General features: G+C 37.6%; 1 protein-coding gene across 11 annotated transcripts in view; it reads right to left on the reverse strand.

Annotated features, from left to right (window-relative positions):
- MID1 (midline 1) overlaps window positions 1-27077 on the reverse strand; it is a 244380-nt gene that overhangs the window by 68162 nt on the left and 149141 nt on the right. For 10 of the 11 annotated variants that reach the window (XR_005259405.1, XR_005259404.1, XM_038157691.1 and 7 more), the window contains exon 3: window positions 871-954. The exons of the other annotated variant lie outside the window; for it this stretch is intronic. Coding sequence is in view for 8 of the 10 variants with exons in the window: in XM_038157691.1 (XP_038013619.1) it covers window positions 871-954 (84 nt within the window). In the remaining 2 variants the exon portion in view is untranslated. The remainder of the gene's footprint in view (window positions 1-870; window positions 955-27077) is intronic. 11 annotated transcript variants of the gene reach the window in all.

The raw sequence follows: 27077 nt of genomic DNA on the forward strand, positions 1-27077 counted from the left end.
TGGCTGCAATGACAAGGCCAGTTTAAGAAATATGGGTTTGCCCACCCCACTTCTCTAATCCTACTGGCACCACTGTGTAGCTACACTGTAAGCCAGGTGTGGGTTAAACCTCAGGAACAAAGTAGGGAATAAGAATTTTCCTTTAAACATGTATAAGAGATCTAGTTTGCAACATCGCCACAGACACTTTGAGCAGGAAAACTGAGAGGTTGATGAGCTGGGACAGAGCGGGAAGAGCAAGGTGCTGAAGGGTCAGAAGCTGCCAGGGGTCTCCAGGCCAAGGGCAGCATCTCGTGGATTCACTACAAGGTAATCCTGACTCACTAAATCCCTTTAGCACTTTAAAACACACTCACATAGATCACTATTTTCACTGATGTTGTGATATTAAAAGGAGAAAAATTTACTAACAAAAAATGGAAAAAGTCAGCACCTTATACTGCATTTGATGATAAAACAAAAAAAAAAAAAAAGAGGGAAGAGAGCAACTGTACAACTGTTGCCAGTTTTCAGGAAATCTCATGCTGAGGTGTGTGATCATATCTCTTTGGTCAAACATTATTCAATGTGCAAAACAGCCAGTCAACTCCAGATGCAAATTAATGTTACTTACTCATTACATCTGATAATTTAGTGATGTTCTGTTTACTAATTTTGAACTGTCATGATGATTTCTGCTATGAATCTCTTTCTTCTCTTCTATTTTAAAGTTACATATGTGGCCAAAAGTTTCACTTTACTTCAAATTACAAAAAAATACTCTCATTTACTGAAACCACTTATTTCACATGACAACGGGGAATGTATTCATTATGGGATGAGTACATACTTGTGTTCAGGAAACTGAATTATAAATGCAGGTTTCCTTACCTGGCCTACCATGGCACTACAGAGTGATACTGCCACAGCTCCTGAATTCTCAGCAAGTTCTGGACTCCAGGGTGGGGTTAGTTCCTTGGTGAGAAAGAAATGAATTGATACAGATAGAGTTTATGGCATCCTTGCATCTTTTATTTACGGTAGATGCAATTTTAAAGAGAGGAATTAGATTGCTAAGTCAGTGTGTGGTATGTGACTCAGAGACTGGTTCTGACATTCCAGAAAAGACTCCCTCAATATAAAAATCCACACTGTTTTTCAGAGTAGAGGAAGGACTCTGCTTAAGCTCATTTCTCCAGACAGAGAAAAACTCTTATCTGCTTATCTGCTGCTTTATCTGCCTTACTTTTTTTTTCTTTCTTTCTTTCTTTTTTGGCAGCTAGTGACTTAATTTCAAAAGTTATTAAAGTAACCTGAACATGCCATTGTTAAAAGGGTCATTCTTGCTCTCACCCTTTCATCAGCACTAGAGCATGTGAGGCATATAGCCAAGTACATCAAAATATTAATCTTACTGAAAGCAAATCCTTCTCCAAGGTGTGTGATTGCAGCAGCCAGCACCAGTGAGGAGGTGGATAACAAGCTATCGTGAAGCAAGTAGTGACAGAACCATCTTTCCTATTAATGAGGTCTGAAATTACCTGAAATTACTCACAAAACTTCTCTAAATGACAATTTCCTCAGAAGTTTCTAGAGCCTACACTATTTTCTTTAGGCTGTTGACTGTTGAAAGTCTTGCAGTCCCTCTGAAAATTAAGCAACTTTAACTCAGAAATGTTAATGTTTGGTTTTTCCAGGTGCCTTGGATTTGAAAGACACATTTCCAAGGCATGGATTAAACAACCAAAAACAAAAAAAACCCAAAAACATAAACTAAAAGCCTATTGGAAAAAGTAAAGGTTAAGTTTCAGGTACTTAAAAGTATTTTATTTGCATGATATTTTTCTGGATAAGCAAACTACAGCTGTAGAATGGTGAGTATCCTCAGAACACCTGTCTCTTGAAGTACTGGGTCATTCAGAAAAGTTCAGAAACTACAGAAATATTTTAAACAGCTGCTCCCTGCGAAAAAAATGGTTCAAACTGTGTAGAATTGTACTGGTGAAAGAGGGAAGAGGAGGGAGTGAAAAAGTAGGTTTTTTAGCATTCTTGAGGGAGATAATATAGTGGATAGTGAAGAAAACCCTTGTTTCCAACAGGGTTTCATTTAAATTCAACCTTCTCTCTAACTTTGACCTGACTGCCTATAACACCTCCACGCAGCTAGCTTCCATGCAGCTACCTTCCATGTTTACCATAGTTGCAAACTGAATGTCTAACTTTAAATAAACAGAGACAGAAGTCTCATATATGGTTAAGTTCCACAAATTTCATTCAAGTTTCTTGTTGAATGGGCGAGTGAGAGCTCTGTTACTGATCCTGTTGAGGAGGAAAACCATGGTGTGGACTGAGCTGACTCAGGGCCTGCTGAAGCATCCATGTACCCTGGACACCTCCCCTGTGCTGCCCAGCTGCCTGCCCAGCTGGTAGCCATGCAAAGGAAGAGGCACTGAGGACATCCACAGGTCTTCATGAAAGCATAGCAAGGAAGGAAAACTGAACCCGTGGGGCATGAGAAGAGACTGGACTTATTTAGAGCACTAATAGAGGAAAAAGCTGCTCTGTTTGGAGCTTGGTTGGCCCTGCTGCCCACAGAGCTTACTTTGTATTGCACTTGCCACTTTTCCAGAGACTCCAGCCTGCACTGGGGCTGGGTTATGAAGACCAGGAAAGGAGCTAACCTGTAGCCACAGGAGAAGTAAAAGCCAAGAATAAATTCTTGTCAAAATTCCTGAGCATCAACTGCTCCTAAGGCAAAAAGTGTGGTATTGAGCCCAGCTGGAATGTGCTGCAGTGAATACTGGTTGTATCCCAAAAATACTGCAGGGTGCTACTATAAATAACTGCATAGCACACCAAAATAGATATGATACTGTGTGCTACACATTATTACAAGGCATACTGCATTGCAATATGCTGCTGCAGTATCACTAGCTGCAACAGGATACGTAAAAGTACAGTTTATGACAGATTACAGAAAAGTGTTTCAGTGAATGCAGCTTTACATTTTTAGCACATTCATGTATTAGCACAGTTTCACACTCATATTTGCAATATTTGTGTGCCTGTCAAGTTTGGGAAATAAGTCTAAATTAATTACAAAGGTCTAAATTATCAAAAAAAAATGCATTTATATCTATGAACCAGCCCATTTCCTCTAAGCACTTTTAAAGAAGGTTCACAAGAACTGTTCTATCCTAGAGAGCTGTACTTTGGCTAATTCCTTTCAAACTATAACGCCAAGAACTCAGTGAATTCATCAAATCTTGGTAGGGAGACTTTGCCATTTGTGATGATAGTGCCTTGTTTTTACCTTGCAGGTAGGAAAGAGTATTTTTGTTGCCTCTTGGAATGGCTCAGAGAACTTAGGCTGGAATTCATCAAGTTGGATAAGCATGTGCTCACTCTTAAATTCCTTCATAATTATAAGGACTGTAACTCAGCATCAGGAGTCCATCTGAACTAAACCACTCTACAACATGCAAAATCCAAACAATAAGCACAGAAAGCAAATAAACAGTCAATTAATCAATTAATATGGTGATTATGAACACATAAGAAAGGACCAAACACTAAATTTTGAGCCTGCTAATGCCTCTTTCCTTCTTCAGTGTATGAGAATTTTATCTGTAAATAAAATGTTTCTAGTGAATAACTGTGAAATTAAAAGAAAGTTATAGTAATTAAAAGCAGAGCTGAGCACTGAAATATTCCCTCCAGGGACACTAATTCAAATACTGCCTTTTTAAAATGTTAGAGAATTTAGGTTAAAACAAAAATAGTGATAATTTTCCATAGCTCACAGATGATTAATTGATTACTGATGAGTGATAATTGGTTAAAATTAAACTAATTTATCAACTTGATATATAAATATTATAGAGCATGCTTTTAAAACCATAATTCATGATTAGAGAACTGTCCCAAATGTTTGTAAGCCAAAAAATCATGAAACTAACATTTAGAATTTTTTCACTGAAGCTTTTAATACTTACTATACTGTTATATGGTAGATCCAAAACTGAAATTAGTCATTAGTTTTGAAACACCTGTGATAAAGCAATTGATTTATCAGAAAATAAAGTGACATACTGCATTCTTTCCTCTGTCTCCCACTACAGAGTGGTGTCCCATAGAAGAAGTCTGCTCTGCTAGATACTGTATGAATACAAAACAAAAATGTAGTCTTGCCCCAAAAGTAGCAAAACATTTCAAACAAAGAGCATAGCATTAAGGGATCAAAAATGGATGCCCTTTTTTATTATAATGATTTTTAAATTCCTTGACAAATACATTCTGAAAAGGCAAAAAATTTATACTTCACAGTTTTGGAAGAGCTGTCTTTCAGCCTGAAGTAACATTGCCCTGGAACACTAAACATTTTCTATAAGATGATGAAATATGAAAAATGGATTTTTATTTGGAAAATGATAGCACTGAGACAATGACAAGATCAAGGGAGAAGCAGAAGCAAAGTATCACTGTATAGGCTGTTCAAAGCAATCCTGGGAAGCTGAAACTCAGGAAACATCAAAACAAAGATTCTAAAGTGATGGCAAAGTAACATGGCTGAGTCAATACCTGGGACAGGCAATTTTGCAGTAGTACCTTGGACAACGAGGAACAAAATGAGCCAAGAATCAAATTCATGAGGAGGCAAGAGAAGGAGCCTATGTGGGGAATGATCAGTAGACAGACAAGCAAGAACTTGAGCATGAGAGCTCCTGCATGAGAAAATGAAAGGCTAAAGATATAAAAAAAATCAGGCTGTCTGAAAGTATTGTTTTAGATAGACACATTCATGTTCATACACAAACATATAAAAATAGATCTACCTGTATATGTCTATATATATATATATATACACAGACACATACACAGACACCAGTGTCAGGTCAGAAATATCTTGACAAAATGAAAAAAACTTCTGGGAATGTCCCATTCTATGGATGTCCCATCCTTTCAAGTGTTCAAGGCCAGGTTGGACGGGGAACTGAGCAACCTGATCTGACTGGGAGGCATCCCTGCCCATGGTGGGGTCGGAGGGTTAGCTCCTTTCAAACTCAAGCCCTCTTGTGATTCCATGAATGTAGATTGCTCTGCCCATGAGATGGCCTGTTTTTCTGCAGATTGCAGTAACTTTTGTTTTTGTTCCAAGCTGTGTTTTTTTCCTCCCCATCTCTTTTGCCTTCAGACCTTGCTCCTGACTAATCAGAACTGCAAGAAGCTAAAGCCAAGCATGCTGATGAGAAATACAGCCTGAGTGTATGGGATGCTGAGATGTGACTCTCAGAGAGAGATGCCAAGCCTCCCAAATGTCAGTAAAGGTCAAAGTGTCAAAAATTTTAAATATTAGTTTCTTAGATGCACATTCTTTGAGGGGAAGTCTTAAAGAGTAGTAGACAGAAGGGGCAAGGAAACAGTTGTCATTGCTGAGGAAGGAAGCCCATGTGGTTTACAGAACAAAAGAAAGTGTGGGAGCAGGGAGGCAAATGAGTATGAGATAAACCACAGCTGGCTGAATGTATTCTAGCAAAAAAATGAAGGAAGATTGTGGACCTTCATAAGAATGATGGTAGAAAGGTAACTGAATTAACTGAATACACTGGTCAGAAACTTCATAGGATAAGCAAAAAGTAGGCTTTATCTTTTACATTTTCTATTGGCCCTGAGATGGCTCTTTTCTACATGTAGCTACGTGTAAATGGGACCATGCTTTCTTTCCTGAATTGCAGTGCAACTTTTTTATCATGTATGAATATAGTAGTGTGAGAGATCCATGTTCCACCTGTGATTTCAATGTTTATAAATAGTTATAGATTGAGCACATCGTGTACAAAACATATACTTGAACTTTGACATCCCATATTACTGATTGGAACAAGTTTCCTCCAACGTCAATTAAGAATCCACCTGTAACAGGAGCATGCAGTTCCCCAGTCCTTCACAAAATGCCCCCTTATATATATGTTCACTAACAGAAACAGTCGTGAACTTCCAACAGGGTGTTCTCCCTAATCATTACTGAAGCATACGAAGCTTAATCTGGATCCCCTTTTCCTCTCAAGAAATTTCTGGCTTTCTGCAGAAATGTTATTAAAAATGGACCATACCTGGAAAAAATGTAACTACCAGCATACAAAACCCCCTGCAACAAAGGTTCATGCTCAGATTTTTAGTTGTCCCTGTTTCCAGTCACACACAGGATCCTATCACCTTGATACCTATACATGTCTGTAATAACAGTTCTGTAAAGATAGGTAAGGTTCACCTTTGGACTCTTCTTTGCAGCACAGATTGGAATGCATTAATTAAGAAAAATAAATCAGCTAAAAAACCACAAGTCGTCTCTATTTGGAAGTTACACTGGAATGGAAATTGAATCTTTGTGAATTAATACTGTGTTTAAGTGACAGGAGATTCAGTTGCTGAGTCTGAAATAATAAAAAAAACAAAACCTGTTGAAGTCAATTGCAGCATTAAAAGTGGACCTGTGCCCAGGTATCAGACTATATTTCATTTAGAAGTTTTGGGCAGTTTTTTTTGGTTTCAAGGTGTTGGGTTTTTTTGTTTTTTAGGTTGAAAAATGAAATAATAGAGGATAATTAATTGAATATTAAGAGTAAGAATGGCAGAACCTTATCCAATTTTATTTCACTCAGTCTTAGCTTTGTTTTAAATAAAGTAATTTAATAATGAATTCCTAATATAATATAAATAATAACTGTTTCCAATGCTTATCTCATGTTCTTTATGAAAACAAAAGAATACAAAATTATTATCATTATCTCCTGATGTTTTTGGCTCTTGATCAAAGATAAACCTAATCTGATCTGCCTGTGCCCTATCCTGAGATTTTCTACTGGGAGTTGCACTGCAGCATTCATCATTTGTAAAGTTTCAGGTTGCTCTTTTTGTTCTAGTAAGGCATAATGCTTTGTCAAACTTCTAAGATATTTCTATCTAACATAATTAAAAATAAAGCATTTGTTCAGCTTCTCTGTTTGAAATAAACACTGAACCCTTTGGAATAAAACAGGTGATCAAAATCTGAAATCTAGACAGGAATCCAGAATTTTTTTTTCATTTACTTGAGGCATTGTTTACTAGCTAGAATATCAGCATTATTCTTGTACTTAACAGAAGGAAAAAACTCTGGGTTCCATCTCAAGATTTGGCAACCACTGTAGATGAGACAAACACAATGGTTTCTGTTCTTGCTTTAAACTAAGGGTACAGTCACAAAAACTGTGGGAGTAGATTTGGTTTTGAAGTGCTTCAAGGAGAGAGCACAATAGAAGTCATGAAAGAACGTTTGTGGTGGTTCTGCAGTGTCACGTTGCTTTCACTTCATACTGTGGTTTTCTTTCAAGTTCCAACAAAGCTCTTCTCTCATGCTGCCTAAGTTCTGCTAGTGCCTTAATTCAAAAGGTTAGATAGATAATCTAGCTTAAAAAGTTCAGAAAAAGTCAAGAAAGGTTGTAGCTTTCATAATGTTCTAAGTAATTTTCACTCTCCAAAATTCTCCAAGGGTAGAGCTAACCCAGTGAGTGAAAGAGTCGATTTTCAGGTCCAATCCATGAAGCAGTACAAATCTCGTATCTTGTCTGTGATCTCTGCTGCAAGTTTTGATGGTGACTTACAGGAATAAATAGTTGCAACTGGAAGTAACAGGCTGCATCTCTGGTTTTCACGTTGTTAAATTTGAGACATGCTATACTCCTGCTTTGCAGGGATGACTTACAAGACACAAAAGTGCTACCTGTAATACTGTAAAGGGATCCTGGTCCAGGCAATTATTATTAAAATATTTATTAAATTATTAAAATTTAATATACCAACTTTAGATTATTTTTCACATAGATCTGCCCTCCTTAATGCAGCCCTCTACTTAAAAGAGTATGTTCTTTTCTTCCTAGCATGCATAAGTAGGTTTGTCATCTGAAGGAAAATATGCCAAAGAGAAAGGCATGCTTTCAGTCCGCTGTTTCTTGTACTGTGGTAAAAAGTGCCAGATGGAGACATTTCTGGAAAATATTATTGTTCAACACTTCTATTTAGTGCTTTGAAATAGTAGCCCATAAATCCTCATTTGTGTGATCCTTACTCCTGCAAGTAGTACAGCTGGACAGAGAAACAGATCACTATTTACCGTATTTTCATTACATGGGGCTGATAAACTATATTGTTCTTAACTATTCATGCCTCTTCTTTCTTAAAACTTTGACATGGTATGTTCAGTCTTTAAAAGTTCCATTCTAAATGGTACCACAATACAGCATAACATAGCTTAAATGGTACCACAACACAGCATAACTTTTATTTGCAATTAACATGCATCGAACTGCAGTGATCTCTTCCAGGTAAGGGTCCCATCACAGTTATCCCACCTCGTGGAACCTAAGCATACTGAAGGGTTAGGTTATCCATAAGTGCTGAAAAAACAGCTTCCCATTACCCCTAGCCTAGGGTAACAAACAGATAAATATCACAAATTATCCAACGCATTTATGAAAGAAGTTTATTTTTTGAACATATAATTTTTTTCAACCTTTTAATCCTATTAGTTTTCACACTGTACAAGCGCAATATAAAATTATATGTGAATTAATTATGAATTCATCAAATAAATACAGCAACTAAACATGTGTCTCATGGAGTATCAAAGCAGAGATCTTCTACATTACAGAATGATGTTCACAGAATCACAGAGTGGTTTGAAGGGACCTTGTTCCATCCTCCCTACCCTGGGCAGGGACGTCTTCCACTAGACCATGCTGTTCAAAGCCCTGTCCAACCTGGCTTTGAATGCTTCTGGCAATGCAGCATCCACGATTTCTGTGGGCAACAACTTCCAGTGTCTCACTAACCTCATACAAAAGTATTTTCTTCTAATATCTAAGCTAAACCTACTCTTAGCTTAAAGCCATTTCCCTTTGTCCTGTCACTACACACCCTGGGAAAAAGTCCCTCTCCAGCTTCCCTATAGGCTCCTGTTAGGTACTGGAAGGCTGCTGTAAGGTACCCAGAGCTTTCTCTTCTCCAGGCTGAACAGCCTCAGTTTTCTCAGCCTGTCTGCATAGCTGAGGTGTTCCAGCCCTCTGACCATTTTTGTGATCCCCTCTGGGCCCACTCCAGCTGCTCCTGGCTGTACCAATGTGAAGCAACAGCAGCAGGTATTAGTCAGTGGGCTGTGTGAGGGTTGGCAGTCTGTCAGTGACACCCATGACACAAATCCTGGTAAGCAGCACCTCTCTTTCGAGCGCATGGGTGCCTCCCTGTGTACCTGGCAGAAGAGTCACCCACTGCTCCCACGAGTCCCCTTTTCTCAGCTGCACAGGTTGTTACACAGGGAGTAGATGGAGCTGCCTTACTCAGTTTCAGCAGCAATCCTGATCTGACAGGTCTTTCCTCTTCACTCTCCAGAGCGGGGAAGTGGTTCTGTGATGGCACCTCAGCCTTCAGGGGAAGTGTTATCCTCCTGCAGGTCCTTGCCTTTCCAAACCTCCATTCTTCTTCGTTACTACCCTCCTCTCTCTGTGTGCTGCTAGGGGAGCTCTTTCCTGTTTGGCCAGAGGCTGTGTGTCCCTGCACAGAGCTTGGAATCAGCTGCCTAATTCCTTCTCAGTGTCCCTGACGTTGTGCAGCCTTCATTCCATTTCTGCAGCTCGCTCACCAACCTCAAAAGCATAGGGTACAGATACTGCAGTCTCCACTAAATACTGATGATAAAAACTTTTAAGAGGTTATAGCCAGAGTAGAAAAACCCAGGGTGGTATTAGTTCTGATTCCCTAAACATAACCCACAGTATCTACAGTAAGATTTAGTTGGGTGATTTTGAATAACTTTTTTTAGGTTAAGAAAAGTAATTTGAAAGTTTCTCATTAAATGTCATATCTATATTCCCCGAGTTCTTCAGTAGATTTCAGAAATGTAAACACATTTAAACACATGTAAACACCCAGAGATACCTTACAGACTGAAATATCTACTGAGTTGAGCTAGATGTGTCCTGTTCTACTCTTAGGGCCAAAACAGCACAAAAAAGTGTGGTACTGTAGTGAAGTCACTTTAGATTTGACCTACAGAAGCAGGTCTCTCTGGGGTAATGTTAAGCAATTCACTATAGGCTCATTGAATCCTGGGGTCTCTTGCAAACAAAGCTGTCAAATTGCAAAGGTGCTTTGTGAAATCACCTATTGTGCATCAGACACCGAACTGAGACTCCAGTTTTCATCCTCTGCCAAGTTCTCAGACATGAACAGCTCATGTTTATCTTTACTAAAGACCCTTTTTTTGACAGCAGGACAGAGTGCAAATTGTCACTGAAAGTAAAAGGTTTACAAAATTTCTATTAGACATTAATGCTAGCCTGGGGGTCTTTAGCTCTTGAATGACAAAAAAAATATGGCAAACACAAAAACCACTTTACATAATGACAGTTCCATATCTTGTAAGCAAAAGGGCATTCTGCTAAAGGGCAAGTTCCTGCTCCCATTTAAGTGAACAGCACAATTTCCATGAACAAGACTGGGGCCTTTACAGAGCTTTTATTTATCTTCTCTTTCATATTTTGTAGTCTGATTTTCATTCTTTCCTCTTTCTCTCTTTTATATTTTTTACAAAGCAACTGAGCAAAATATAAGTCCTGAAATACTTTTAAATTACAGTAAAACAAGACCTTTCACTAATTAATTTATATGTCTTAAAAATAAACAGCCCTTCACTTCAGACAATTTACAGGCAAGTTATAATGCTCAGAGACATCAACAGTAAGACAATGAAACCTGATGCTTTCCAGATTAAAGGCCAATAAATAGCTAATACACCCACCAAATATCTGCCTCAGAAGCATCTTATTATTATAACTTATTATATCTTATAATTAAGCATCTGTAGTAGAACCAGGAATTTCTGAAACATAACAATTACTGGTTTTTTTACATGGAATTTGAAAGTTAAAAATGCATTAGGATGCTCAAAAGAAATGTATAAATATATACTGTAAAACTTAAAGTACTTGAGCATCTTTAGCTTAACTCAGGAGGAAAGAACACTTTCTCAGAAGGAAAAAAATAGTTTTGAAGAGACATCAGTCCTTGTTCTTTAAAGTAGACACTAACTATATTGTGTCTCTTATAACTCAGTGACCAGATATAATAAGTCATTCCAGAAATTCAAATTCCTACTGAAATAGAGTTGCATGGATTGGAAACATTAGCATGAAGACAGGATGCATTTCATTTTCCAACTATTTTTACAATAGCTTGGTAGGCTACTAGTTTATGAATAAAGTAAAAAGAATGAAATGGAGAAATAAAGAATGAAGTAAAGGTCACATATAAGCTTTAAATATTCACTAGAATTATTTCCTCAACAGGGCTAGTTTTTCTAGTGAAGCAACCACACAGTGTTAAGTCAGTCAGTAGAAGTAAAATGGACCATTTTTACTATGCAAAAACCTCATTGCAGTTACAAAGTTGGTGGCAGTTTTGTTTCCACCTATGTCTATTGTAATTTAGACAATCCAGGGGGCCAGGAGCTTGGGTTATGTAGAAGAGTTGTTGCCAGGCAAAATTTCCTGATGTAAAAGTTCTGAACACTGGCTGTATATTCAATAAATCTGAAAAATTGAAGGTATATAGAATTTCTGGGGCTGCAAAGGCCATGTGGGCACTGTGTGACCCTTGCCAGGGACCTTCTGAAGGCTTATTACACAGTTGAAAATGAATGTATAGTACAGTTCATGTTCAAGAAGACTGGGATGTCCTGACAGCATCAGAATTCCCGTGCACAGGTGAAGAGCAGCATGCACATGCCTGGCTAGTGATTGTTGGAAATCCCAAGGATGTTTAGGTTCCAGATAAGAGCAGCCAAATTAATGCAACACTCAGATTTTCCAATTCATGCAACACTATTTTAGAAAAAAATTGAATTTCTGGAATGACTTATTATATCTGAGTCACTGAGTTATAAGAAACACAATATAGCTAGTGTCCACATTAAAGCATGTGAGCCATTAGAGTTACCATCTGGAAATTCTGGCCTTAAAAATTTGCACAGTCCAGGAGAGGACTCACCTCAGAAAACCTGAGTATGTGGGAGCTTTTTATTACAAACTTGTCAGGGCTTAGAATGTGAAAAAGACATCATAATCATGAATACTGATGAACTTCAGTTAGCCAGAATCAGAGAACCATAGTAGGTTCCTTGAGCCCTTCTCACCCATGAAATCCACTTGAGCAGAATGGACAAGGTTAATAGAAAATGTTCTTATGATCTGATGGAGAGTTGACACAGAAAAAGTGCATTATTAGTATACAAGATAAATTCAGATGAAAAGCTGAGTAAAAACTAGTACTGTAGCTTGCTCATCAGTAAGAAGTTCCACTTACACTGGTAAGGTGTTGTTTTGCAGAAAAAGAAAAATGCCATCGACTATCTACCAGAGTATCAGTAGCTCATGAAAAGCACTAACTTTCAACAGAAGAAACCTCATTGGGAATGGACCCCTGACTCACACGCTGTAACTATTGAATATAGAATTTTAAATTGCCCATTCTAACTTTATTCTCTATTTCAAAATCAAAATTTTGCTACTGTAAATTTCTACTTAAATAAGAAAAAAACACAGAAAATATCATTTTAGACAGAAGTCCTTGTAGAATTTAAACTCCATTGCTTCTCAGAAGGAGAGGTTTATTGTGATAGCAGTTAGTTTAAATGAAGATAAATCAACCAAAAATTTGAACTGATCAGAAACACAACTTTTTAAATACTGCTTATTATTTGGATAATTTTAATTCCCAGGACTTTATGGTCTGGTGTTCAGACCTCTGGGCTTCTTGACTTTAGCTACAATGAAAGTGAAAACAGGGAGGAGAGAACAACTCTTGGCATTTGGCATGTTCGGAAGCTATCAAAAATCAGTGGTTGGGAATCAGCCCTTTCCTGAGTCATCACAGTACTTAATGCAATTCCTTGATTGTTCTGAAAACCTTGGCATTCCAAAAATCTCCCTCTCCTCTACCATGTTGAGGGACCTGGTATTGTGTTCCACAGGACTTGGCAGCATCTCTCCTGGTCCCTTCTGCTGCTTAGCTGCATGCTGCCCTGTGGTGTCCAAATCAGACACACATCAGGCTTCATGGCACACTTCCAGTGGAGAAACCTTTGAGCAATTCAGACCTTCTTTTGTGTGTGGTTCATGAACAACAGAAGCCCTTCAGAGCTCTGAGGCTGAAATAATGCTCACAGGGATGAGCTGCTAATAGAGTTTCCTAATGCCTGTGGTACAAACCAAGCAAAAGCAGCCGTGTACTTCTGTAAAGAAAATCTGCCTTACATGAACTTATATAACATTGCTGTGTGGCTGGTGGTGTGCAAAAAAAAAAAAACCAACGAAATATTTCCTTCTTCTTTCTCCAGTTGAGTGTGCCAAAATGTAGAATCTAAAGATCAGAGTGATAACTCAAGCAGACACTGAAAATGCTGAGAGAACAACACAAAGTTATTTTCTGCAAACTCTGTGGGAAGCTTCTAAACCTGAAATTTAACCTTAGGATTTGCAAAATTACACAAAAATTATTTAAATAGCTCTGTTTAAGGAAGTTGGCCCACCGGTGTTGCGACTAAATTATAGTTGGTCAGTTGATTAAAGACAGAGTTATCCAGAAAAGACTGGATTTGGGGACCACAAAAATCCAGCCACAGCAGCTGGGCCGGAACAGGCCAAACTCTGACCATTGCTCTTTAGTAATAAGTGTCCTGATTAATGATCTTTGAATGTCAACAGCTGGGATCAGATGGAACACAAGCAAAAGCAAGCTATGGATATGAGGAAACAAAGATGGAATGTTGCAAAGATATTACAGTGATCAAAACTGGACTGACCACAAATCCCAAACCAGGCTGCAAGAACAAAAGAGCATTTTAATGGGTGGAAATTATTTGTAATATATTATTCTCCTCACATAATAAAGAGGAAATCTCTTTTTTCCCTTTTGCTGTTGTCTTACATATTGGATTGAAACACTTCCTTCTGGTCCTCTCTGCCAAATCTCAGTATCAGAGGAAATATCAGCTCACTATTGTTACTATATAAATTAGTTGAACTTCATCTAAGACCAGTCTGTAGAACTGCTGTGCCAAAAAGGAAAAAAAAAAAATTGGTATTCTCTTAACTCACTACATCTCTGTTTTAAATAAACCTGCACAGAAAATGAGATTAATTTGGAGAATGTAAAGAGCTATAAAGTGCTAAATAAGGCAGTACAGAGAAAGCAGCCTCTGCAGGTGTCTAAGCTCCACATGGGCCAGACATAGTCACTGTCATACTGAATATTACCTGATTCTGCACTACGTAAGGCTGTGACTGCAATTGATTTTCTGGGTCAGCTGCCAATCTGAAATGCTGGAGACATAACATGGCTGTTTCTTTGGTCCCTGCTCGAGACTGGGAAAAGAACAAGCTTGACCTGGGGTTCCCATTTCTCTGGGACAGAATGAACATCCAGGCTCTATGGACAACCAGGCCAGGAGGGCAAAGATGGGCAATGATGTTAAAGCTGTGTCAGCAGCAGTGTGAGTGCCAAGGCTGTGTGCTGCCAGGGACTTTGTGGACCTAAGCAGCTCAGAGAGCAGACTGAGAACCCCAGAGCCCTTCACCTCTGGCTGGCTGGGCCTAAGAGATGGGGCCAGAAACAAGAAGAGCTCACTCCAAATTTCCTCCAGCTTTCTCCTCAGAGACATTGTCCTTTTGCAGAGGGAGATGCTGTTTCCAAGGCCCTCATGATGAGATTAAAAACTAAATTCCATAATCCCTGAGTTAGTGAGCAAAAGAGGGGTAATGTGATTAGAGTTTACCTCCAGGCTACTTTTTCTTTACCTCAAAAAAATTCTGCCAGTCTACTAAAAAAAGTGGAAGCAGCTTTAGGATCAAAACTCCATTTGTGATGAATTTGCAGTCACTAAAATATTACCCAACTCTGTTGTCTAAATTGCAGGATAAGGCCAGTCTGATCCTTCCATTAACTTCAAGATTATGCCAGCATTTTCTTAGTGACTTTACAGAGCCAAATATTCTGACCAAAGAGGCCAAAGCTGAAGTCATCAACAAGTAATTTGAAAAAAAAAAATCACAGTGAAGTTGTTAAGCAACTACTACAACATTTTTGGGGGCATGGCACAGGATAGAGGCACTTAATTGTCTCCAGCAATGATGGTATTGCATATGAAATCCAGGATAACTGTAAAGCTTATTGTGAGCTGAAATAACTTGACAACAAATTATTTCAGCCTCTCACTAAGATTGCCAGCACTCTGTCATTTAGCAAAACTCTGAGAAGACACGAATATTTATTTTTCTAAGTCTGATATAACTTTGGGTTTGCAAAGCTACATAAACAAATGAAACTCATGAAATCCATGACGAATCTACAAATCCCACCCTGCCTATTTCTCTTTGACTTCCCTTTGTGGCAGTTCAAACTCAGGAGACATCAGTCTTTTGCTAGAGTAGATTTATGCTTCTGGAACACTCACCTGAGGTGGAATGTTACCTCTAATAACTATTGTCTATTTCCATACAAAAGGATGTTCACTGGTCAATACTGAGCAACAAAAGGATACAGAAGGCTCATTTTTTCTTCAAGTCCCAAAATACAGTCTTTCTCCAAGTATATATATAATAGGAATTTCCACCTAACTTTGAACTATTTCCTCTTAGTATTTTTAATGCTCTTTCCACATCAAAGTTGTTAAGTTGTTCTGGGAACTTTACTATTGAACAGGTTGATCTTTAATCTCAACATTTTCTTTCTATCTTTAGCAAATTATTTATTTTGGTTTTCATTAAAACTGAAATTTCTCTGTTTGTCCCTTTCCCCAAGCTCCTTTTCCAATTAGTTCTGCTGGCAGCTGTTTCTTCTGCAAATTTGCCAGTAACTGCTATGCACTAAGGAATAAAAAAAAGAAAAGAAAAAGAAAAAAGAAAACACCATTCCCCTCTGCACGCCCCTCCCCCCCCCAAAAAAGGAAGAAGAATAAGAAAAGAAAAAAAGAAAAAAAAAAAAAAAGAAAAAAGGAAGGACTCGACTTCATCTGATCAGCTGTCTCTGAGCTGAAGTGTTAGGTAATTCCTTTAGGGACATATAATGTTAAATATTGATGGATATCCAATTATGAAGCCATAATAGTGAATATTCATATTGGAAACACAACCCCATGAGATTTGCTTAGTCTATAAAGGAACACAAACATTGTTGTTAAACTAAAGTATGCTCTAAGCTGCAATATTTTATGTAAGCTTGATTAGAATGGGCATACTAAGGTTTGTTAAGCATAAACTTTAAAAGGCTCAGATTTGGCCAAAATGCAAATTTCTCTCTCCTGAAATTAGAATTTAATTTGAGTTCACTTTTAAAACAAATTAGAAACATAGCCTGCTTTTTTATGAGACTGGGTGACCCGGGTTTTAGTTTTCTAATCACAAAAGTAATTGCAGTAGTCACGTCATCACAACTCTCAGCACTTTAATGGCAATTTGTTTGATCTTGAACAACCTTGGCAAGGACAATGGTGCATTCATCACGGAAGTTTTTACAGTTGTTTGAGTTGTGTGCTGAATCTCCCTGTGCCAGCCAGGGTCCTGATAGCTCTGGGAAACTCATCACGCAAAAGGCCAACATTGCTGCTTCTTCCCAGCTGGAGGAGGTGGTTGCAGTTACAGTCAAGCATCCCCACAGCCCTGACAGAAGAGGAGGGGCAATGTCCCAGTGTTTTTGTAAGGGAGCAGGCAGGGAGGATGAGTCAGCTTGGGGCATGAGGCCGCAGAGCTACCCTTGCCTGATCGGGGGTTGTGACTCTTCTGACCCTGATGGTGGCAAAGCTGTGACTCCTGCAGGCTCCCTGTGGTGGGCCCTCTTTCCTTGTTGACCTTTTCACTGTAGAGAGTAGTGGAGAATTTTTCTGATGTAATATATTCAAGTTTTTTCGTCCTGTCCGGTTTTCCAGCACGGCTTGGATTAGCCTTAAGTTCTTGTGGTTTCTTGTTTCAGATTTTGGTCTGGCCATTTGTCGTCCTGGTTCTGTTTCTCCTCTCTCTGTTCTTAGAATGACAGAACACAGGATCACCTCTTTGGATAAGATTATAAATGCTTTGCTGTCGAATTGCCAGTAATGAGTTTCTGCCAAATTTATACTCTAAAATTCCCCGAGCAGCAATTTAATTACATTATTTTGGATACAGCACCATAGCAGCTGCATTCATTTGATGAGGATTCATTACGGTTTATGGTGAAAACAATGGCAAATTAGCTCTGGTGTGTTTTGGAATTTGCTCTTTATTTAGTTTAGAATAACCCTGTTTTAGTGAGTATGACTCCCAAGCCCATTTGATCCTCCAGTCTGTGAGAAAGTGGCAAAGCTCTGACAAAAGTTTTTAAAAATCAGACACATCTACACCTGTTGCAGCTCAGTTGTTGAACTCCTGCTGATTTGTGGTTGAAAGGGAATTACCAGACAGATCCATTCTACTATGTTTCAAAGAATATTACAGGACTATTTCCAGTCATGTGTATAAATCAAAATAAATATATAACTAAAAAATCTTCAGTCTTGCCCATATTTTTCATTGATGAATCTTTTCTGCAGAAAAGTATTACATCCCTACCAGAAATCTAGTATGGGTTCTCAAGGAAATTGAAACCAAATGACTTCTACAACGACTTCCAAGCTCAAACTTAAGACAGCTTTGTGAAGTATTTGTTTAACATTTTTTAAACTCTCTGGAGGATTTATAGCAAGTTAGGGGATGACATGATGCCTAATCATAGGGCAAAATGCACAGCTATGGTGTAAAAACCTCCTAAGATCAAATTTGTTCTCCTACCACTATTCTAAATAAAAGCCGCAGCTTCACACTAGAAGCTTTGGCCAGAATGCCATCATGTGAGGGGCATTACTTCTGCAGGAAATTTTTGTACTGAAAGAAATCTTTCTATAGATATAGTACCACTTTTCTATCTCCAGTTTATTTTGATTTGTTTCTTGATACTGGTAATTTTAATGGTAAAAATAATTTTTGGTCACTTAAGAACACAAGGAAAAAGAAAGTTTCTGTTTTCAGCTTTCTTAAAATTCTGTCACATTTGTACATCTTAACCAGTCTGTGCTGATAAAGGGAACAATCCTTAACAGAGCTGGACAAAGAGAAGTTGCCATATCCCCCTTTTGTTGTACTCTGTTTAGGGCTGTAGGTAGAATTGCTTCTCCTTCTTTAGGATATAATATTTTAAGTTCATTCAATCACTTTCCTTCCTGTCCTAATCTATCAGATCCTTGTCTTTACTTTGTACCACAACCAGACTAAATCTGACCCATCATTGCATGATTTTAACTCGCTAGACATCCAGGAAATTTTTCACTTTTTATGCAGAGTTTTATTTGGTTTTTTTCTCTTGAGAGCTGGCATAGCTAGGGTGGGACTGAGCAGACAGGGCATAAGAGGTTGGGATGAAAGCTACATCCTGCTACAGGGATGGGGAAAATGGATGCACAGGAACCAGTCATCAAATTGTTATAGCTGCAGGGACATTGTATTTAAGGCAACTAATTTGTGCATCTACTATCAGCATCTAGGGCAGCAGACTTCCTAGAGGACACTTGTGCAGTCCATGGAGACTGCTGGGTGCCCGAAGAGGGAGGAAATGGACCAGCCCCAGTGCTCCCACCTCAGCTGCTCCCCTGCACTGTTGGGGCTGCTCGTGGCAGCAGAAAATGCAGGGAATCAGTTCACCAAAGGATTGCACAGCTACTGAAGCTGCTCCAGTGGGACTATAGCTGCATGCACAGAAAGGACAGCAACATAATCAGAAAGAACAATTTTTTATGGAAGCAGGCTTGTTAAATTAGTTCAGTTATCCCATAATATACCTTCAGTGCTAAGAGTATAAGTAACAAAATCCTGAATTGTCAATGATAAATGAACCAATAAAAACAAACAATAAATAATAATTTAAAAATCACACAGTATTTGTTGAAGCAATATGGGATTTTGGTGGTCTGCCCGAGGCCAGAATTTGAGATATACCATAAACATAATATAAAGCAAAAATAATAATAGAGCCAAATTTTTAAGACTGAACAGGACACCTTTTACTCCCACTACCAAAGTGACACTGCTTCACAGCACTAGAAAAGAATTACCTGACTTCTGAATCTTAAACAAGAATAGTGAAATTATGTATGTAATGTATTAGAAAACAAAACACCAAAGCTCAAAACACTTCTCTTGTACCTGGCACACCCAGTTTAAAACAGCTTCCCATTACGGAAGTACTTAGTTTCTTTGGGGTTTATGACAGACTTTCCCTATGAATTTTTCTGTAGAAATAGTGACTCAGAGGGAGCAGCCTGGAGACAAGCAGCTTCCAAGATTGGATATTTATTTGCCTGACCTTGCAGACCTCCTCGGGAAGGAAATGAGTTCCTCCAAGGAAAACACGTGACAGCAGATTCAGCCTGTTCTGCAAGCAGGAGTCATTCAATGAGGCACTCCAGTCTGGAACCTCAGGGTGAACCAGGGCTCCTACCATGTCTACAACACGTCAGAAAAACCCCAAACCAATCTACATGAACAAACAAGCATTCCCCTCTTTACCTTCTGTTGTTTTCTTCCTCAGCATGACAGTTCCATTGTAAACCATAATCAGAATCATTACAAAATAAGCTCTCCCACATCTGAATTTGTAACTTGTGACAACCATTTACCTGTAACACAACAATTTACTTGTGCTCCCATACTACAGTCAACTCTGCACACAATAGGTGCAAAAACAAGACTAAAATAAATTCCTAATTTATTCAAAATTATTTTAATATTAATCTGGAGATTTCAGTGTTGAAATGAAGTATTATGAGATTTTATAGTAGAACTCCAAATTGGTTTTATTGCTGGTTTTTTTTTATTTTTCCTTAAGTGTAGTAGTGACTTATTTGACAGAAAAATTACATTGCCTTCAAGTGAGAGTATGCTAAATTATTTAGGCAGAGCAAGAAACCATTTAAAACCACTCAAAATTCAGAATTCATTTAAATGTTTTTCATTTTTTCAAAAAAATGTTTTAGTAGCTTATCATTCTCTTTACCCAACCTCTTCTAACAAAAGACATTACCAGAAAATTAACCTTTTTTTTTTACTCACAGTAATTCACTGCATGTTCAGGCAAACATTTTCAACTAGTTATAAATATGGATAAAGCTGGAAGTAATGAAGGAAATACATGGGGTAAAAAAAATTCCTCTGATAATATTTTTATCCCAAAAGAACTGCAGTAATTAATTGCATTCTGCCTGGATAAGAATTTTAGTGCATCAAAATTTCAGAAGTGTGTGTCTACCAAGTCTGAAAAGAAAGCTAATTCAGCAGAGGCAAAAAAAGTACAAAACCACAAAAAGGCTTCACGGTGCCGCTCTATTCGGTGGATTTGATTGAAAGGTCAGTTTTTCCTCAAGACTGGTCATAAGCAATGCTCAAAAGAGGGTAAAAACATTTTTGTATGGCTAATATAATTCCTTTTCCCCCACAAACTCCAGCGTATTTTTGAAGTTGAAGGTTGTAATCAAAGGCAGGGCCAAGAACAATGTTTGCCCATACTTAAAGGGCACAGGCAAGAAAAGACTCAACAGTCGCATAAATTCACCCCAAGTTTGCATGACCTCAGATGTCATGATGGGCCCTTTTGGTAAGTGGGCACCTTATTGACCCTTGGGCTGAAGAAGGGCCTCAATGCAGGAGCTCTCTCACACGACAGATTTTTCAATGTAGTTGAAATGAGTTCTATTTAAAAATGAGATGAGCTGTAACCCTCAGTACCAGCCTTCCAACAGCAAGCACTTGCAAAGCAAATGCAGCTCACCCTTGCCAAGCTGAAGAGCACTCAGTGCAAACCAGCACTGGTGAGGCCATCCTGGAGTGACCCACTGCCCCAGCAGCCACCTACCTATGCTGGGGAAATAGGCATGATCATACAGTCAGCAGGAGATCCATGACTGCTGCAATTACACAGGAGCTTTCACTACCAAGCATTCACCTCTATCCTTCTCTTTCTTATCTGCACATATATTTTCCCCCCTTTTATAGTTTACAGACTATAGTCCATTTTGTTATATTGGGAAATGCATTGAAAAAAATCTATTTTTGGATTGAGAATTTCAAAGTACATTTTTTTTTTTAAACTACAGTCAGATATCATTTACAGTATTTTAACAGTTACTTGAATTATTCCTTTGAAGGGTTTTCTTGCATGCATGTGTTCCAAGTCTTTGGACAAGAAATAAAATGTTTAAAATACCTATTCAGATGAACCTTCATTCATACACAGATCAGAATATTCTCTTCTCTTTCGTAACTTATTGTTAGGATAGGTATTTTTCAAATTCAGTTTGAATGAGTTATAATCTCCATATGCTGCTCTCTTAATTTGGAAATAAGTTTTGCACACACTGTCATTAGCTACAGCTTAACGAATCTGCTTAATGCTTCTACCACAAGACACACATGTTGCTCATCTTTAATCTCTTTCAAAGTTTGACAGTATCCTAAGAAATAACAAAACTCGGGTTTATAGTCTCATATTTCAGAATAGTCAGGACATCTCCAAAAACGCAGATGTGTTTCGTAGGGAAGGCTACTGAAGTGTGGGAACCTGTGGAAGTTCCAGCTGGTCTTAGAGCAAAGCTCTGGGTGTGTACCAAGGGAATATTAACCTGTATAATACGGGTCCAACACAGAAACACAGCTTCTTTTTTACTTTCTCACAGAATGTTTTTATTTCTCTGGTAGTTAATGAAAGAAAATGTGTTTTCTATTTTATTTTTGTTAATTTTAACTATCAACCAGGTCCACATGTAGAAAATTTCTCAGACATTCAAACACATTACAACCTTGAATGGACATTATTATTCATAGACAGCGTGACATCTCAATCACCATGACCTGCACAGGAGAATTTGAAAAGTCTTATGTTTTGTTGTATATGTGTGGATAGTTCAAAAGAAAAGAGAAAAGCTGGATTATTTTAACTGGGGAAGCACTTATTTTTTCTTCATCTGCTTCAAATTAACCATTGCCTTACCCAACTCTGATACTCTGAGTATGTTAGGAAATCTTACAGTACTATCTGCTATCAGAGATGTTCCAGCTAAGTTGTAGCCAAACATGTTAGTGTTTATCTTCTGAGGCAGAAATAGAAGCCTAAGATATATAAAGTACTTCAAAATGTGCATTAATTACTGGTGGAATTACAATAGTAAACAATAGAAAAAAAAAAAAAGCTGTACTGCTTAGTGTTGTAGGCATACCCCTGAACAAGAGGCATTTGAACAATCCCATCCCAATACAAGTCTTGGGCTGCAAGAGCTCTATCCCCCAGCCCCTCACTCCCATCCCTTCACTCAGCCTAAAAGCAGATTGATGCTCCCATCTTCATCTGTCCTAGTATTAGCAATGATTTATCACCCACAACTGGTGAGCCTGTGGTAAACAGTGGTGAAAGAAATGATTAATGCAGTATGGCACTAGGAAGTAATTGCATCAAAAAGGCTACATATTTTGCTATTTATTATAATGAGCTGACACATAAATTACATTGAAGATCTCTTCTCATTGTACAATGATTTTATTTTTCCTTCCTTTTGAATAAATCTTCAAAAATAATTTGATATCAAATCCAAAATTTCATTAAGAAAGTAAAGCTGAAACACTTATAAGACAGAAGAGAATCTTTATCTCAAAGGCTATAAGAGATTCTCTCACATTTTGGATTTTTTTTTCAAATTTAAGGTGTGTAGATTTCAGTCAATTGAGAGTATTGTTATAGAAGTAACTAACATCAGTTTCAACATCAGAAGTAATTTCTTAGACTGGCAGATAAGGAAGGACATGCAGAGCCAGAAACAGCAGTGGCAGCTCTTCTCTTGGATGAGGAGCACAAGAATCCAGGCTTTTCAACATAAGGACAAGGGCAGGTGGGGCTATTGTATTTCAAACCAAAATAATTATATGAAATCAAATAGTAGTGCTTCCACTGACTAGTGAAACTAGCCAATATTAATTTCAAACATTCTTTTAATCTTGGCCATTACGTGAGGCAAACAGCTCACTTGAATATTACTGTGACCATAAAAAAATGTCTATGTACCTGTCACGCTTGCTGTTCTATTTTGTTCTAAGGACGGATGAATGAATATTCCTTGCAGCTGGGATTACATCTCAAGTACTTGTAAAAGTCCTTATATTATAGGACTTTCTGTTTCAATTGAGCCTTTGGGGATTACCATAGTAAAAATAAGTAAATTAATTTCTATACTTGATCGATGTAGTTGGCAGAGATGATAGTACAGGGGAACTGTCTAAAAGTCACAAATACACACAGACATTTTCTTTTTCTTATTTTGTTAAAAAAACCCACAACTGTCATGTAAATCTGAAACTTTATATAGTATATTATTCCATCAAATTATCGTTGACTTTCAAACTTTCAGCATTTGATTTCTGCAGCCACACTTCTCTGGGCCACTAAAAAACTATGAGCAAGGGGTCTGGGGTAATTTAGAAGACCATTCTAAATATCACAACTAATTGAACAGATAAAAAACAAAGGAAGAAGTTAGCCATATTCACTCTAGCTACTGTCCTCATCTGTGCTGAATTTGATTTCTCTCACGATGTAATATATAATTATAGGATCATACTGCTACTTCATGTTAATATGGTCAACATACTCTAAGGAATCTAAAATTGCAAAGTTTCAAAAAATAAGACTGAGGCTATATCTAGACAGGAAATTTTCAGTTCTCAAGAAATGCAAAGTTTGTGAGCATGGGAAAACTCCAAACCACTACACACTCTTGGTTTCAGTTGAACTGAGAGAACTTTGTTCATGTAATAAACATAAAAATATAAATAGCCCAAAAACTCTGAAGTGTGATAGTAATTATTGAGATGGACAGGGAAAACATTTCTACATAACCTGTCTATGCACTCATTGCTTTTTTCTTTTTCTGACCCACTCTGATTTTCAGTGGTAAGAATCTCACAGTGCATGTGCAAACAGAGCTGCTAGTAGGGAGCACAGAATTTTCTAAGTTTTGAAAGTGCAGTCCTAGTTACTACAAAGAATCACACCTTGGCAACTGGGAACAGCAGAAAATGAATTATTCATCCTTAATGGAAGGGATCTGTAAGGTACAAAAGCAACCCAAAGGCCCAGTCTTCCAAGCACATTTGTCTGAGGCACTGAAATAACCCTGTAGATGCAGCCCTTCCACCCTTGTAAACAGATATTGCATAGGACCAAAAAGCCACACAAAGAAGAAATATCTAAAAAAGTAATACTACTACTCCAGCCTGTAGAAATTAAAAAAGAAAAAGCTATTATAAAAATCAATCCTGCTGGCACCATCAAGGCTAATTATCAAGAAATTCTGTGATATATGCTAAATGCTTATTAGCTAACCAAGATATTCCAAGCCTTCTACTGGTGAAAACAGTGTACTTTCAACTAAGCATTTGATCTGCAAAAGGGTATGGATTACTTAAATAAGTGTTTCCAGAAGGTGTAAGAATAACTCAGTATAGTCACACTACGATAAAATGAACTTTTTCTTTGCTTCTGCTTCAATTTTCATTGGCTTAAAACAACTGGAAAATAGATTTGTAAGAGCAACATTATAAATGAGATGTGAAAGCTGTGAAGGACAGGGATCTCCTTGCCTCAGGTTCCTGGTGTGGGTGTTTTCTCTCAAAGGCAAAAATGTCCTCCCAGCAAAAGACGACACTTCTTGCTTGGACAGTCAAGGGACGCCCACAGAGATGAGAGTCAGGATGACTGGTTTTGGGGAGAGGTAAACACAGATGGGAGAGAAAGGGAGCACAGTCTTATCACCCATAGCAGGCTTTGAGTCCAAAGTGTGCTCTAGCAACTGACCATGACCTTCTGCAGGAGTTTCCCTTGCCATGGATTATTCAGGTTTTCCAAATTGGGGTTTATAACAAACAGAAAAGGTGCCTATGTAAGGTTCCCAGTGCTAATGACACATACAAGTATTGCTGTTTTGATAAGATGTGTACATCCTATAACATCTTTACTTAAGAAAGAGGGTCAAAGTAAACATAACAGATATACATTGTAAAGCCCAAAATTGGAAGGATTATACTGGGATCATTGCTAAATTTGTGTGTATTTTAAGATCAGAAAAAGTAAACCAAAAAAAGATGCCATGTCATGAAAATTATTCAACATAAGATTGAGAACTAAAATGCTTTATTTCTTTATCTCCACCTCATGCTTCTATAATTGTGTGTCATTACTCGTCAGAGTTAAAATAATTTGGGTTTCTCTTCATGGAGTAATTTAAAGCAATAAATTAAACCTTGAAAAAAAACTGAATGATGAGTGCTCTGCAGTGCTTCTTTGGGAGACATTTGCATCCAGATTTTGGGGTGGGGTTTTTTCCCCATTTAAAGTCTATTATTAACAACCGTCATATCTGTCTGAAAATATATTTGCTGCCACATTATTTTTTATAATATTTTCATTCAAATGAGGTTATGCTTTATAGTAAGTTCAGCATATACATACTCAGAGATACACATTTCTAGCCTTCACACACCTCCCAATGCCACTGAAGACTGTGTGCTTTAGCCTACTGTCCGTTTTGGGTGGTTTTAGCCTTATGCCCTCAGCTAGCATTATCATTGCCTGGTAAAGCACTAGAACGATTTACTGACTCATTCTATTTATCAGTTATAACAAAATGCACTGTTAAACTAAAACCCTGAAACATTCTGCTTTTGAAGACAACTTGTTTGTTACTTTTCCTATGTGTTACCAACACTAGCTTTGTTACTCTGGTAGGCAGACTACATTTCCTAAACCTGTGCCCAGTGTTCTAAAACAGTTTTTTGGTTTGCCTTTATACTCATCTACTTTTTCAATATCCCCATTTATCACTTTATTATTTCCTACACAAATCCTTATTTCAAGGGAGTATCTGTTGGGAATTATATTCCACCAACAACATTCAAGCATTGTACTATCTAAAAATACATTAAAAATAAGAGGTCATTACAATACACCAATTTAGAGCTTGAACACAGACTTAAAGTCTGTTATCTGAAGATTGGACCCAAACCATGGAAAAGTATGACAGTATATTTTATTTAACTTCTAGTCTGGCTTCCCTGGAAAGCAGGGTCATGAGAACAAAGATAATAATGCTGTACTATTCACAATTTTGTTTATTTCTTTCATTTTTCCTGAATAGACTAGACCTTCAACACCATAATTTCCACTAAAATTGAAGGAAATAAGTAGTATGTGAAAGACTTGCCAACTATTAAATTTTTGAAATTAAGTTTTAAAAAACTGGCTTATATTACTAAAGGTAACTTGGGCAGATAAAACCCCCAAATCTCATAGTAGTTAGAACCGTTGTAAAATCACAGTTCATTATCCACAGTCATATAGATGAAGAACTTCAAAATGTGTCTAAAATAAACATATACACACACTCCCCCCTGATAAAAGCCAAATTCTGGTATTCTGTATTAATACTTTCTGTTATCCTTCTAAACTCTGAAAAGAAATACCAAATGGAGGAAAAAGACAAAGCAGTAACACCGAGCTAAAGACAGAATTTTCAAAAGTCTGCCTTAATAATTATATTTCAATGTAATAAAATAAGTGTGGATGGAAAATTGTTGTAGTAAAAGAGCTTATTCCTACATCAATCCTCTTCCATGCAACAACTTCATGGTTTTGGATCTTTGCAAATACTGAAGCATAGCCAGTTAGTTTTATTTTTGCATCTATTCCTGGGTTAAATAATTAAGTAATGTCAAATAATATTCCATAATAATCACTGCAACCATTCATCATTTTAATTTCATAAAAAATTTGTACATGGAAATATCTATCAAGCAGTACCTAATCTAATAATAATAATATGATAATAATATGAAGCTGCATCTAATCTAATAATAGTGAAAGTACATGAGCTCTACACTTTGCCAGGTTGGATATGAGGCTCTAAC

This window comes from Motacilla alba, chromosome 1 (genome assembly GCF_015832195.1).
Source record: "Motacilla alba alba isolate MOTALB_02 chromosome 1, Motacilla_alba_V1.0_pri, whole genome shotgun sequence".
Lineage (NCBI taxonomy): Eukaryota > Metazoa > Chordata > Aves > Passeriformes > Motacillidae > Motacilla > Motacilla alba.